At 37.7% G+C, this 14196-nt stretch overlaps 2 protein-coding genes across 2 annotated transcripts; both read right to left on the bottom strand.

The window, feature by feature from the left end:
• Nucleotides 1–528: 528 nt before the first annotated feature.
• Nucleotides 529–3250, bottom strand: LOC104287230 (parvalbumin, thymic CPV3). The gene is made up of 4 exons (XM_009885908.1): nt 3179–3250; nt 2679–2811; nt 2129–2238; nt 529–554 (listed from the first exon to the last, which is right to left on the bottom strand). Exons 1-4 carry the CDS (start codon nt 3237–3239, stop codon nt 529–531), a joined length of 330 nt encoding a protein of 109 aa, XP_009884210.1. The 5' UTR covers nt 3240–3250.
• Nucleotides 3251–11914: 8664 nt separating this feature from the next.
• On the bottom strand, nt 11915–14196 carry LOC104287219 (parvalbumin beta-like). The gene is made up of 4 exons (XM_009885898.1): nt 14091–14196; nt 13279–13411; nt 12416–12525; nt 11915–11940 (listed from the first exon to the last, which is right to left on the bottom strand). Exons 1-4 carry the CDS (start codon nt 14194–14196, stop codon nt 11915–11917), a joined length of 375 nt encoding a protein of 124 aa, XP_009884200.1.

Genomic DNA, 14196 nt, shown 5'->3' with positions numbered 1-14196 from the left:
AGAAATGTATGAGTGCTTTTCACTTGGAATTCAGTAAGAGATTTTATCCTCACCTACCTCACAACTCTATCTTAGCTTCTAGTCTTTGACGAAGATCTGAGTGTTTTGAGAACTTCAAGCTGAATCCAGAAGGTCTCTTGTAAACAGAACTCCCACTGATTTCAAAAGATGTTCCGTATATGAAGGTCTGATAAGATCAGGGTATGGGAGGGATTAACACTTTCAATTTATGAATTCACACGTTTCAGTTCAGCAGTCAGAATAACAGACACAAGCTACTGTATATGATTAATTTTTATTGGATATTATTAAGGGAAGTGTCCGCTAAAATAGAGTTTAGAACATGGTAAGTGGTCCACACAGTGAAAAAAAAAAAACCAAACCATTAATCAGGTTTCATTATGTTGCTAGGTCAATGAACAAATAACAGACGCTGTCAAGACAACTAAGGGACTCCTGATTTTCAAGGTTTTGGAGTGTCTCGTGCAGATTCATCCCAATTCTGTCTTGTTTGGTTCTTTTGAACCTCTAAGACTGCACCATTTCCTGGAATTCTGTGAAAGATAAGAGAGTATTTACAGTAGAACTATTAAAATGAAAGGATTAGGACTAAAAGATTAGTGGCTTATCAAGAGATTTAGAATAGGAATGAAGAGAGAACAATTACCTGATAAGATGACCAGAGGAGAAGAAACGTGTATGGAAGAGAGACATTTTCTAAACATCCTCTTCTAAATAACAGATGGAAAGGCAATGTTTTGCTGACATTTATAAGGAATAATAAAATGTTCAAAGTAGTTTTAGCCTGCTCTCTGCATAACACTTATCTTGGCCAAAAACAATGGAACAGTTAATATGGAATTTGAGTAAGAAGTTAAGAGCTCAATAAAAAGAATGAAAAGCGAGTCAGTGTGTCTTATTAGATGTTTGTAATGCTTCAAATCAATGCTCTAAATCAAAGTGTTGATTTAGAGTACAGTCTAAAGCCAAGAACAGTGTGCAGTTCCACGTGGTATGATACTGTACTGTGTTGTGTGCTAAGATGCTGTTATTTGGAAGATCTTTTAAATGTTTGGCTTCTGTGAGTTAGAGTATCTGATCCGGCCTGTCCCTGAACGACTGTATTAGTACACAGATCGCTTCATAACTCATGTGTGTTTATTCTGGCACGTTTCCTAAGGAATGGGATTTAATTCCTTCCAAAGAAAGAAACAGAAGAGTTCTGTCCTCCTGGCGCAGTGAGCTGGGGAATCTGCATGCCAGCACATTCCCTGCGTGCTATTCCCTAAGCCCCTTTCATGCTCCTCTAGGCAGCTTGCTTTTCTCTTGGGGCAAGTTGCCGTTGGCTGCGAGCCTTTAGTGTGAGTGTGTGCTTCCTGTTCCAAATGGGATACAGAAATACGGAATTACGAGATCCGGAGGTTTCTGCACTGAGCAGCCATTAAATCACACTGGCATTTCCATGGGGTGAGTGCAATACGCTGCTTCCTAAAACATCTGCTCCTTCCTATCTGGTCCTTAACCTGCCGCTGAAGATAAATAGCATCCATCCCCGTGCACAGAGCCTGTTGTGGGATCTCATGTCGGGGTAGTAACACTTGATCACTCTGTTCTCCTTATTACGGAAAACAAATGTTGAACTACGTGCTTGTAGCTCTCGCAGACTGTGAATGATTTCACTGACTAGTGGAACTTCTGTTGGGAGACAAGTGCTGTAAATGAGCCGGTGTATGTGCTGTTGATTCTGCTGTGGAGAGCTGGCTCTTTTGTCCTTGGTTTTACATTTGTGTATTACAAGTGATGCTCGTGCTGCTTTATATCAGAGTATGCGGGAGGAGAAATAAGGGGTGGTTCCTTTCAAAACAACTGGAAATTTGTGAGTGAGTGGCAGTGAGAAAGTTCCTTAGGGCAGCCTAGGTGGGGTTTTTTTGACCTGCTTGTGCAAAAGGAGTTGCAGAGATGAACCTGTAAGATCAGGAAGCATTTCTGCCCTTAAACAGATTGCTACTGCAAGGGTTTCAGTAAAATCACTGGACGTTCATTAATGTACTGTCAACATAGAAGAGAATGGCACATAATTTACAATACATCCTGAGGAGCCTTATTCTGTATATAAATAAGTTAATACCTTCAGCCCCGATTTTACCATCCCCGTCGTGATCTGCAGTTGCCAAGAAGGTCTTGGTTTCTGAGGCGGTCAACACTCTGGCTCCACACTCAAACCTCTGAAGGAAATATCTAGGAAGAAAACAAGTTTGATGATGATTTTCACATAATATTATTCTTTTATGCTGGCTGTATAACCAAACTGGTAGCTCTTTATAAATAGATTATTTACCACGATAGGCAAGCCCTCCAAACACTGCTTGCTTTGACAAGCTGAATCTTAGTCCTATACATTTCTGCTTTGTAAGTCCAGCCCTGATACAATTGATTCTGCCCACTACCAAAATCCATCCCCAGGGAGTTACTTTTTTCTATACTGAGCATTAAAGGCAAGTATTTACTAATTTGTTCTTCTCTGTAGGGATTATCTAGTTAAATACACCTTTCAGAACCTGCTGAAGGTTTTATCAACATTTAGCATAACTTGTGCTTACATTTACAGGACAGTTCTGGAAAGTAAAAAGTGCTGATTTTTGGATAGCCTCTAAATAGTTAACATAGAAAATCCTTACTTGAGCTCGTCTTCCTCAATAAAGCCACTTTGATCATTGTCGAGAATCCGGAAGATCTCCTTGAGCTGGCTGCTACTCTTTTTAGACATCCCACTGATCTGAAAGAATTTTTTGGGACTAAAGGAATCTGGAGCTGAAAATAAATTAATAAATAAATTAACCCCAGACCACTGTGGTCACTGTTCCTATATGGTCTGAGGATACTGCTTTGTTACATTTTAATTGTTCTAAACATGAATGATAGATCAAGCCTGTCAAAGAATGAATTTTGCCATACTGCACCATACCCTCCTAAACATTAAAAAAAAAAAATCACATGGGAACAGGTTACAAACTGATAATATAAACCAGTCATGAACAAATACACTGTGACAGCTAAGCAAAGAGATTACAGAAATCTGTTTACAGTATGCGCTTGTTCAGTATTCCTTTGGGACTGAATTAAACCTGCCATGTGTTACACAAAAGAACAGATTTTTAGGCTTTAATTGTTTTCTCACCTTGGCAGTCCCGCAGAGCAGCAGCAATATCCGAAGGGCTTAGAATGTCTGTAAGGCTCATTGCAAACCTGTGCAAAATAGTATATTGCAAACAGATTTGTGAAATGCAAATACATCTTACAACTAATTGTTTTTTCTGTGTTTTGAAGAATACTGTATGGCTAACGAGACTTCTAAGGGTAGGTGAATCTGTTCCATCAAACTGACATCGCTGTTATTCTTAAACAAACTAGAAGATTTAGTACATTACTTCCTTAAAAATAGCAGTGCTGAAATAATACTTTTTAATGAGATGGATTATGTTTAATGATGTTGTGAGTTGATGATCAATTTTTTATCATTTACCTGCATCCTATTTAAGTACAGCACATTTTTAAACTCTATGTTAATAGTCTTACTACAATGCACGGCATCTGGCAATACAAATAACAGTATATGCAGTGGAAAAAAGAAAGTCAAGAAGGTTTGCTTCTGTTTTCTCCCCCAACTGCTCTGAAGAATAAAAAGGAAAAGAAAACTGATACTTATCTATATGAGGTCCATCCATATATAATTTCAGCAATTAAAATAAAAATCTTAGAACAATGGTTATTGTACTTACTACTGGTGCAGCTCTGCACAGTAATTTAATTTCATTAATCTCAAGTCAGCTGCTCACCTTTATCGTTTTCTCAGCTAGGTAAAGGAAAAATAGCTGAGGAGACACCAGGCAAAATAGTAACGTTAGCTCTGGCTTGCCACTCTGGCTTATAAAGGATTCAAAAGGTGACAATAACCACTGCTTAGGTTACTGTTTCATGGATCAAATGTTTGATTTGAGACCCAGCTCATATTTCTTCCTTAGCTAATTAAACTTTTCTTTCTATTTATATCCTAAGATAATATGGACAAGAAGAACACTTTTTTAATACATCCACTTGTGCTTAATTGAGTGCAACTCTGCCATCAAAACATAGCCTCCAAGTATGCTAAATATTTTCAGTTAACCTCTGGACCTTGCTTGAAGTCGCTCATCAGAAGATGACTGCAGCAGTCAAATCCTTATGAAAAGAAACTCGTTTGGATTCCCTAAGTCTGTTGCTGACCCTTCGGAATGTATAAAGGAAGTTGAGATGGAAGATCAGAGGTGACAATGTGTCTGTCGTTCTGACAAAGATAACTTGTCCCTAGGATAGAGGAAAGCATGCTATAATTTGGGGTGATCTTTGTACAGTAAGCTTGATTTCATATTTCCTGGCCATTTTCTAAATTACAGTGCTGGCCCTAATCAGGGGTAGAACACAAACCAACACCTTCAGTGACAGCAAAACTCTGAAACTAAGTAAAGCTGAATAAGCTGACTTTGTTGTCTGTATTCTTTGGAAGATTATGTATAATCAGATGGCCTACTTAATAATCTATTTTGAATATTTAAAATCTACATGAAATCAATAGACTTACTTGAAGTTGTAGGAATCAGACATTGTTAGTGTGGAGACAGATTTAGATACATTTTGCAACACACACTCTCACGATCTATTTCCTTAATATGAAATTAAAACTGTAGGTATAAATGACTGGCAGTTTATTGTATATTTCAAGAGCATTAATTTTGAAAAAAAAACTTAAGAAAATTTGGAACAGCAGATATGAGGTTTTCCTTCTCAGACCAAAATCTATTTCTGTCTTTAAAGGGGTTTATGCGGACAGAATTCTAGGATGAACACCAATAAAAACCACATGTATTTTAGTTAGAGTTTATTGCATAAGTCTATTATGGTATCCAAAGTAATGTTCCTCTAATACGTGAGCATAGTTTTATTTTTTAATGAATGGAAATAGCATGGTATGCTGAACAAATAGTATTTTTTATACTAGCAAGAGTTACAAGTTAAGCTGTGGAGTAGAGTAGTAATGGTGTAAAAGCTTTGGTGTAAGTTAATGGACTACAGTGGGTTTACTCCTGATTGGTTTAATGACTGTAAGAAAAGTATCAAGCATAGCAATTGTTCCATAGCAGCTGTTTGTCTGAATTTGGATAGAGAAGTACAAGATGTAATTAACACGAAAAACCAGACATTATTTAATGATACTTTTACCTTTTTTGCTATCTCTTTTGTATGCAGAAGAAGGCGGCATCAATCACAAATAATCAGACTTACCTTTAATGCCAAATATCAGCTGTCTAGTAATGAGAGAATGCTCTCTTCTATCTCTTTCAGTAGGAAAACTGTTTATAGTAATCTGGAAGAACGCTTTCCTGTTAAACCTAAGAACCGTGGGCTGTTGTAAATTAGTATTGACTGCTTAAAACAAATAGAACAATGCTGATTTGTACAAATTGAAGGTCTGATCCCAGGTCTTGTGGTGTTATTTCCATTTATCTTTTTCGTTCAGTACCATATACTCATATTGCTTTCTGTCTGAGATTTGCACGGTATTACGATCTATCAGACCGTGGCAGAGGGAATGAAGCGCACGCTGTGCTTCCTACAGAATCATCCTGAAGTAGCTTTCATGCTTGGAGGTACCTTTTCGCACTCTGTTGTGAATTTTCTCCTTTATGATCATCTCAAGTTGATACGAGTTTTAACAGAAGGGTTTTTTTACTGATTCCTCCTGACATTTTTACTGCCAAGGTGTTTCTAGAGAAAAGGCTTTTTTTAGACCTCCGTGGTACTGCCGGAGGTGTTACTTTGTAGTAGGCTTCCTTTATTTCTGCTTGCTCCTACACGCTGCTCATTGAACTGCCTGCTTTGTTTAAATTCTTGACTTGCCATACAACATTAATCATTAAAAGCTAACGAGAATGTGGAAATTGAAATGAAGTAGAAGTAAATGACGAGATCAAGGTGAGCATATAATACTCAAGCTCAAAATATGTCTGCAACTAATTCAGGCGTTGTATTAAAATATAAGCACCAAATGGTCAAAGAATGGCATCTGCTTACCTCATGCACTCTGCCGTGGCACGCAGGGTGCTGAACTGTTTTTACATGTATTCGATAGTAGTAAAGTAGCCAGAATTAATATTATAATAAAATATGATCTCAAATAAAAGTGAGCTAATTGCCACAATAAGCAATAAGTTAACTATTATTGCTTATGAAGGGATCTTTTAATGTTTGAAATTCAACACTGACAACAAAAGTGATGCTAATCCTGGCTGAAAGATAGTTTACAAAAGCCTAAAAGAGCTGAATTTCAGAATCAAGTTGATGTCACCGTATATTGATACAGGTGGGAATCTAGGGTTACTGGGTTTTATTTATTTATTAATGACACTTCATCTGAAGTACAGGTTTCCCTCCACTACAATTAGAATGAAATAATCAGGGATGAGTATATTATATAAAGGGATGTTTTAACTAGATAATCGATTTTACAGCTAAATTATTTGCCTGTTTTCCTTACTTCTGGGATATGTGGTAACTTAGGTGATTGTAATCATTTTAGGGATTCAAAAACTGAGATCTATAAAAGAAATTTTCGAAAAATGCATTATGCAAGCAATGTAATGCTATAAAGAAAATACGTAATAATTCAACCAGAACAACAGCTACTAGGTAATGGGCAGTTAACAGGAGTGCAAAATCTGGTACAGAATCAGAGTATTGTACAGTTTCCAGGAATGTTTAGCACTTTTTCCTATGAAGTTCAAGAAAAAATATTATTGTTTGTTTATTTGGTTTTGGTGTTTTGCTCTACTGGGGATATCTGAAAGTGCTATTGAATTGTTCATCTGAAGATTTATGTACTTGCATAACTTTCCTTTGTTGTTTTCCTCCCTGAGGTGTCTTTATGCACAGTATATACAGGAATATTAAAGCCTTTTTTTTTTGGTTTCAGACTTCCAGAATTAAACTTGAAGGTATAGTTCTGAGAAATACAGAGCATTCATATTGATAAGTTTTTGCTAGGAATCTAAATGTATAAACCAACCATTTTCAAATCAAGTACCATTTACTTCTCTAATAAGTAGAGGAAGGTTATGTTTTGGTAAATCAAAGACAGGTTGTGGACTAGTCTTCATAGTCTTATACTCTTTGTGTTCTGTTTAGTATAAAGTACAGAGTTAATAAGCAGCAGCAATCAACCAAAGACATGACTTCAAGCAGATGCAAAAAAACCATCAGCAGTTGTCTCAGGCGAGATCAGAGGAGAGGTGTTAACCTGAGACCAACTACAGTAGCGTAAAGAGATGCTGTGGCAGCTGTTGTAAACCCCACACAACTCCGTCTTTCAGCCCTGGTTGCGTTAGGGCCAGAACAACTGTATTGTTATCCTGGATAACAGATTCTGCCTTTGTAATGAGTTTGGAAGTAGCTAAACTAGATACTCAGTAACCTATGTGGTTGATTGTTAGTGTTGATGTCTCAACGGTGGTGGCAGAGAATCTCAGTGTGAATATAGTTCTAATCATTGAAAAGAGCTGTTACAACAAAAAGAGTTTCAAGTTTCAACTTCAAGTTGTCTCTTAAGGCACGTGCTTTAATCGTATAGAAATAATTACAGAATCTGATTTGAATGACTGCTTGGGACGCAGTCTTTTACCATATTTAACAGAGAGGTTTAAGAACATGGTTTAGTATTTGACTTTTTTGGTACTGGGCATTATTACAATGAAGGATGAAATCCAGGCCTTGGAAACCTCACTGATGAAGCTTTCTTTCCCCGCAGCCAGTAGAGGATATTACCCAGAGTACTGAGCAGAGATCTGGACTGTGGAATCCAAGATACAAGATACATCCTGCAGCGCTGTGGGTCTGGACCTAAGCAAAGACAGGTACTTCTCTCATGTTAGGAGAAATGTCTTGTGTACTTTACCCGGTTTAAATGATGTCCTTATCATTCTGTGCACATGAGATTGAGTCCTCTTTGAAAAGGACAGCAGAACAGACTAACGTAACTGATTAATAGTGTAACTAATTCATAGAGATTGTTCTGATCAGGATACTTTTTCACATAAAAAACTGTCTTGGAAGATCTCTGCTAGTATTTGATACGCTATGTGTTTGTCTTTAAATGCACTTGCAAGTGCTTCTGTGACTCAGTAACACAATTTTCTGACTCTAACCCTAAATGCAATTGTCTTAAGACGTTTCTGTCTGCTGTCAGCGTTATAGACAGCATCAAATGGAGTGATCTTTAAAAGTCTAGATTTTTCAGGTTTTCTGTGTATTTTAAGAATAACTGTGCCCTAAGGTTGGAGACTGTGAAATAATCTGGATGTTGCCTTTTGTGACATGTAAGAGATATGTACGGTGGTACTATACCATTACCAAAGGATTTTTGCACATGGCTCTATTTCTCTAAGAGCCACAGTGTAAGAAGCGATGGTAAAATAAAGCAAATAGCACTGAAGTGGTTCCAACTATTTCTATATTCACTGCCTGTCTTCATGGATGTCAGTGGGATTTCTGCCGTTAATTTCAGCAGTAGGAGGATGTATAACCCTTAGTGAGGTATAAAGTAAAAATACCCTATAATTACAGTTAACCTTAGTAATCATTGAAAGTCACTTGTTTAACAGAAACGGCCTTCTAGATAAAGGAGAAGCAGGTGTCTAGATTCAGGCAAGAGCTTAAAACACACACATAAAGCACATGACAAAATTCTGTTGACAAAAGGCAACCACATATTTAGGGACTCTGGTGGAAAGGGTTGGATGGGAACATTTGCACAATACAGGCCATGGTCTCAGACCTCCAAATTCATGATTCCAGAAGTGTTCTTCACTTTAAGGGAGCTGTGTGGAAATTTATGTTTATGATCATGCAGCAGTCTTTCCAGTAGTGGCCTTACAGGCACAATTTGAAGAGCTTTCTTAAAGCACGTGGTAAACAGTTACAGAAATTTCACAGTACCTGACAGCCTGTGTGAGTGAGAGACAGAGGAAAGAAAGTGTATTCTTGTGGGCAGAAACCAGCATTTTCTTCGCCAATCTGCTTTGTGGTAGTACTGAAAGAAGGAGAGGTCTAAAAACGTCTCTAGTCACAAGCTCTTCTTAACTTTCTGGAGTGATCACTGAAGCTGATATCAGAATTACCTTGTCATTAATTTTTTACTGTTCTTAATGGAATGGTAAGTGGTGAAATTGTCTTAGATTTGTAGACCTAGCAAGCTAATCAGTGTGGAGGTAAGTGTGGTTAAATAAAGGAGCTGCCTGCTAGCTCAAAAGTTATCTGAGCTGTCTGTGCCTTTCTCTCTCAGTTAGCCATTAATTTTGGTATGAAGCTTGAAGATCTTCAGGTGACCCATATTACATGGTCTAAATATAAAACATGATATCAGCTGAGATACATAGCATTTTCTGACAATGATAGCTTTTAGCCCTGCGGTCTGACTGCAGTTACTAATTCCACAGAATTTCCTTTGTTTATTGCTCTCCTGAGATGACATTGAAATGATAAATGTGAATTTGTTTGATGGATAATTCTTTTTTCGCTGTTAAGGAAAATTCTACAGTATTAGGACGTGGTTAATTCATTAGAGTTAATGGAAATATATTTTTTGACTAACGTATAAGGCATGAACACATTATTGAGTATTCATTAAAGTCCTGTAGATTGCTTTAATTTGGTGTAATATGATGATTTCCCCAACATTGTATTGATGTTTCCTTCCTTCTCCATAATGTCTTATCATAAATGTCTTATGCATCAGAACCACTATAGCATTAGCAGATCATTTTGAAATGAAGATGTTTGATCTGCAAATACTGAAACGTCTTCTTAAGTAGCTTCAGCAAATACAGCATAAGACAGTCATACAGTTTTTTGCAAGATTAATGCCCGAGAACAGACTTTCAAGAGTTCCAAATTTTTCGAAAAGGGTATGTAGGAGCAACTATCATGTTGGAAATATAGTCAGCTAGATTTTTTAAAAGGCCATTTGGATATCTGTTTATTTTTATCACATATGTAAGCCTAAAAAACCCCATACACCGTAGTGTCTAATTAGGTACTGTTAGCAATTAGTTAATTTTTCTAACCTAATATGATTGCTGTATGTGTTTGTATTATGATAAAATCGCAACGACATCATCACGCTCTTACTTTTCAACCGGAACGCTAACGTAGTCAGTACACGAGCTGGATGAACTTCAGTTAATGAACAACCCTTCAGAAGTTTACATTCTCCTCATTCCTTATTTCTGGCTTGCTATTTCAGTCTGTCTATAAAGAAAAAATGATTCATTTCCTTGCAATTTTTTTATGGTGCTCTTCCTTTTATTATACTTTCTCACAAACATTTATGCATTTATTTTTACAACCCTGTGAGATGTGGGCATTATGTTATCCTCAATTTTGAGATGGAGAAAAGCAGCAGAACATTGATTAATTTGGGCAACGCCCCAGTTTGCCGTTATGGATCACCAGGGACTTGATTTTCCAAAGTGCTTTTCACCTCTTTGTATCCAAAACACAGCTCCCTTTGCCTTCAGTTGCATTTGGGAGGATTGTAAAAACACGTCTTCTTTAATTAGGCTTCCATGCAAAATGAACAACTTAGAATTGTGGTAACAATTATACTCTTTACGTGGATCTTGGCAAGAACTCAACTCATTTTGGCATAAACAGTGTTGATCTGGTTAAAGGGCACCAAATCTCTGTTCTGGTGTGCAGACCTTCAAGTCTCATACTGACAGAGAGGTGAACTCTGGGCTCCTGACCCCTACCCCTGTGCAGGTAGACCCGTGTCTTGCTCCTTTGTGTCTCTGTGCCGCGGTGTGCAACTTGCCGGGTACGGCTGGGATGCTGGATACGGGATCCGCTGACCAGCTAGCACAAGGAGACAGGATAGGAACGGGCCCTGCACCCGGGGTTTGGCACGAAAGGGCATTTGGTGTGCCAAGTGGACCCAACCAAAGGCATTTATTCCCCGACTGCAAACGAGCGCCACAGACCTTTCCTGAGAGCTCCATCCTGCTCCCAAGATCTGAGGTATAGGCTCCCCTTCTTTGGAAAACAAAATGTTAGCATTCTGTGTTCAGGGATGATTTAATCTGGCAAAACTGAGTCATCAATAGAAATGGACAAGTGGGATACCAGAATTGTGCTGACTTGAATTAATTCAAGCAGATAGAATGCAGTTTGCACTTCTTGTAAGTGGAACAATAGTGCCATCGGGTGGGCGGGAAGGTGAGTGATTCCTTGGAGAATTTCGTGTTGCTGTTTCAGTAATCTGGACACATCTGGGATCCAGTTGATCTTATATTAAAATTGACATCTTAATTAACGCTGGGTCCTGCCATGTAATTAGTGTATGAAACATAATCATTGTGTAAAGAATGACATCAAAACATATAGAGCAGTAAATACACTTCTTGATTAAATACCATTGCTGTCAGTTACCATAACCAGGTTTTACACCAAGGCATTTTATTAATTCTAGTTTTTTACAACAGGTGCTAGCTAGTTATGCAAATATGGAAAATTAAATGGCCCACAGAGATGCTTTTAATTTCTCCTTCTCTTAATATTTTTTACTAGAACCTTTAATGCCCAAAATTCAGATGAACAGAGCAGACTGCAATTCAGTCTCCCAGTGATATAAAGACCTTCTGCTCAAAACATTGAGGAACGTGGTTTAAATAGTGCTTGCACTACTTCAGATGTTTTCCAGCAATATGAAATCACTTGCCAGCAATTGTTCATGACCTTCCAGGGTGCAAAATGTGTAAATAAATAGTAGGCTTGCAGCAGGAAAGATTGTTTATGGCACTGATATCTTGGTCTTTATCTTGACTGCTTGTTAAGATTTGACCAGGGCTTGAAACTCTGAAAAAGAAATAAAAGAATAATAAAATGGGACCACAATTTGTAATTGCACAGTCAAAAATAGTCAAAGAAATGGGAAACTAATGATACTTCCTTTGACAATCATTCCTTAAAGGTAGCACATTTTATACTCGTAGTAATAGATACTTAAGGCAAAGAAAGTGTTGCATTTAAGTGTCACATTGTTCAAGAGTAAAAAGCATTAAAATTATATACTGAAATTTTAAAAATATATCAATTTAGGTTCCAGTCCTGAAAAAATCTCTGTAGATAAAAAAAGGGACTGACCACCTGTAGCCAAGGGCAGAATATAGACCGGCTTCCATGTTAGATCCTCTCTACAATAGAGAGCAGATCTGAGCACCTCAGAATCAGATCTGTAACATCCAGTGTATGCAGCAGGGCAGCTGCCTAGAGCTAGCCATTGCGGAGTCTCAGTGGCAGATTCTGCCCCATTTAGTAAAGGCAATCTTACCGTCCACTCCAATTTTACCATCTCCATCACTATCACCTGCTGCCAGAAACGCCTTGGTCTCAGCATCAGTCAGAGCTCTGGCACTGGCTGAGAAATTCTGCAGAAAAAGCCTGTTAAAGGTAAGAGGACAAAAGAGTGATACGTACGCAGCACTGGAAGCATTTAGAATTTGTTATTGGTAGTAGTTGTAAAATTCCAAGTGTGATTTTTGACACTATTTCAAAAGCTTTTTGTAAATCATTTTTAATTCAATGGCAAACCTTCCTCTAAGTTCAGTGAGAATAAGGGTAAGAAAGGAAGAGGATGTTGTATCACAACATGCAAAAATCCTTGGTGACGTTTTGGTTTCATTGGATCAAAAAGGCGAAATTAAAACTGACTCCGCAGTGGCAGGATTCGTCTTGCCTCCTGTGTGACCTTCCTTCTTTTTTCCTAAGATGTAGACTCTTAAGAGTGGCAGGAATTTTTCTAACCTTACTTTTAACTTGAAAGTCAGATGAATATGATCTTCATGTGATAAAAAGATAGATGAGAGAAAAATAGCCGTTTGAATTCAGTCTCATAAAAAAATCTTGCAATAATAAAAAGCAAACTCTAGCAGAACTGCTGTTTTTATCTTCACAGTCTGTCAGTTATCCCTGCATGAAACAAGCATTTTCGGTGCTGTTAGAGTCTTTTCTCGTTGAGATCCAGCCTTTCCTTTGTTATTTGTCTTGCAGCTCCTTCAGCACAAGCACACACATGCGTGCACACATGCACACACTTGTCTCTCAGCCAAAGAGGCAGAAGGAAAGGGAGTATTTCTCATCTTATCCTGCATTTTTAGACAAAAAACCACAAGCCTCTTTTTTTTATTTACTTACTTCAGTTCATCTTCCTCAATAAAGCCACTCCTGTCCTGGTCAAGAATTCCGAAGACTTGGGCAAGCTGGTCTTTGGACTTGGAGTTGAGACCCACTTTTACAAAAAAGGTTTTGTAATCGAATGAATCAGCAGCTGAAATAAGCAGGAAGACACAAAGAAAAATAGTTAAAGATCTGGAACAAAAAAAATTAGCTTTTTGGTCAAAAAGCACCGAACTGTTCTGCAGTACAGTGAGGGTCATTACAAACCCCAATCCACAATCTTTGGTTTTCCTGAGTTTGTTTCAGATTAATGAGATTTTTCTGTCAATGATCTCTCAAACCTAGGAAGATAGATATTGACTGTCATCTTCTTCATGCAAGAACATACATTTGTAAAGAGATACTTCACTCAAACAAATTCACAGAACTTGCTGATAAAAATTGTGCTTGTATTGAAATCAGCAGGAGTTTTATTATTATTCTGTGAAAAAAAAACAGGATTTCAGCCTCTGGATTTTTTCATACTTAAAATTGGTACAATGCACAAGTGTTGGTGGGTGCCCGTACTTGGCTGGCAAAGATTAAAACTTGCATCTGTTTCGTTACCTTGCCTCCTTTTTCTCTTTTTGGTAAAACAATTAAAGCTGTAATTAGCAAGCAAACATAACAAGAACATCTTACCGTGTACCCTGGAGAGGAAATCAACATTATACTGTCTAGTTCATCCTTTCGGCCTTTTCTGTTTCCATTAGAATTGGGACATTGGGGTAGTGAGGACAAAGGGATTTGACAGATAAACTGAAAAGCCCAATTTAAAACGTAAATGTTACCTTGACAGCTCTGTAGGCCAGCAGCAATTTCCGCTTCTGTCAGGATGCCAGCAAGAGCCATGTCACAGCTGCTGTAAAATGAGAAATAAAACTGGGTAGAGTTCAT

This window comes from Charadrius vociferus, unplaced genomic scaffold (genome assembly GCF_000708025.1).
Source record: "Charadrius vociferus isolate BGI_N301 unplaced genomic scaffold, ASM70802v2 scaffold430, whole genome shotgun sequence".
NCBI lineage: Eukaryota > Metazoa > Chordata > Aves > Charadriiformes > Charadriidae > Charadrius > Charadrius vociferus.
This window is presented reverse-complemented; position numbering and strand designations above follow the sequence as displayed.

Bases quoted from the DNA above. Each gene is read 5' to 3' on its own strand.
- LOC104287230 (XM_009885908.1), bottom strand. From the start codon at position 3,239: ATGAGCCTTACAGACATTCTAAGCCCTTCGGATATTGCTGCTGCTCTG. The intron at 2,812-3,178 runs GTGAGAAAACAA...ATTTATTTTCAG, and splicing joins TGCTCTGCGGGACTGCCAAG to CTCCAGATTCCTTTAGTCCC. The intron at 2,239-2,678 runs GTAAGGATTTTC...TTTTCTTCCTAG, and splicing joins ATTGAGGAAGACGAGCTCAA to ATATTTCCTTCAGAGGTTTG.
- LOC104287219 (XM_009885898.1), bottom strand. From the start codon at position 14,196: ATGAACTCTACCCAGTTTTATTTCTCATTTTACAGCAGCTGTGACATG. The intron at 13,412-14,090 runs GTAACATTTACG...TGCTTATTTCAG, and splicing joins TGGCCTACAGAGCTGTCAAG to CTGCTGATTCATTCGATTAC. The intron at 12,526-13,278 runs GTAAGTAAATAA...TACCTTTAACAG, and splicing joins ATTGAGGAAGATGAACTGAA to GCTTTTTCTGCAGAATTTCT.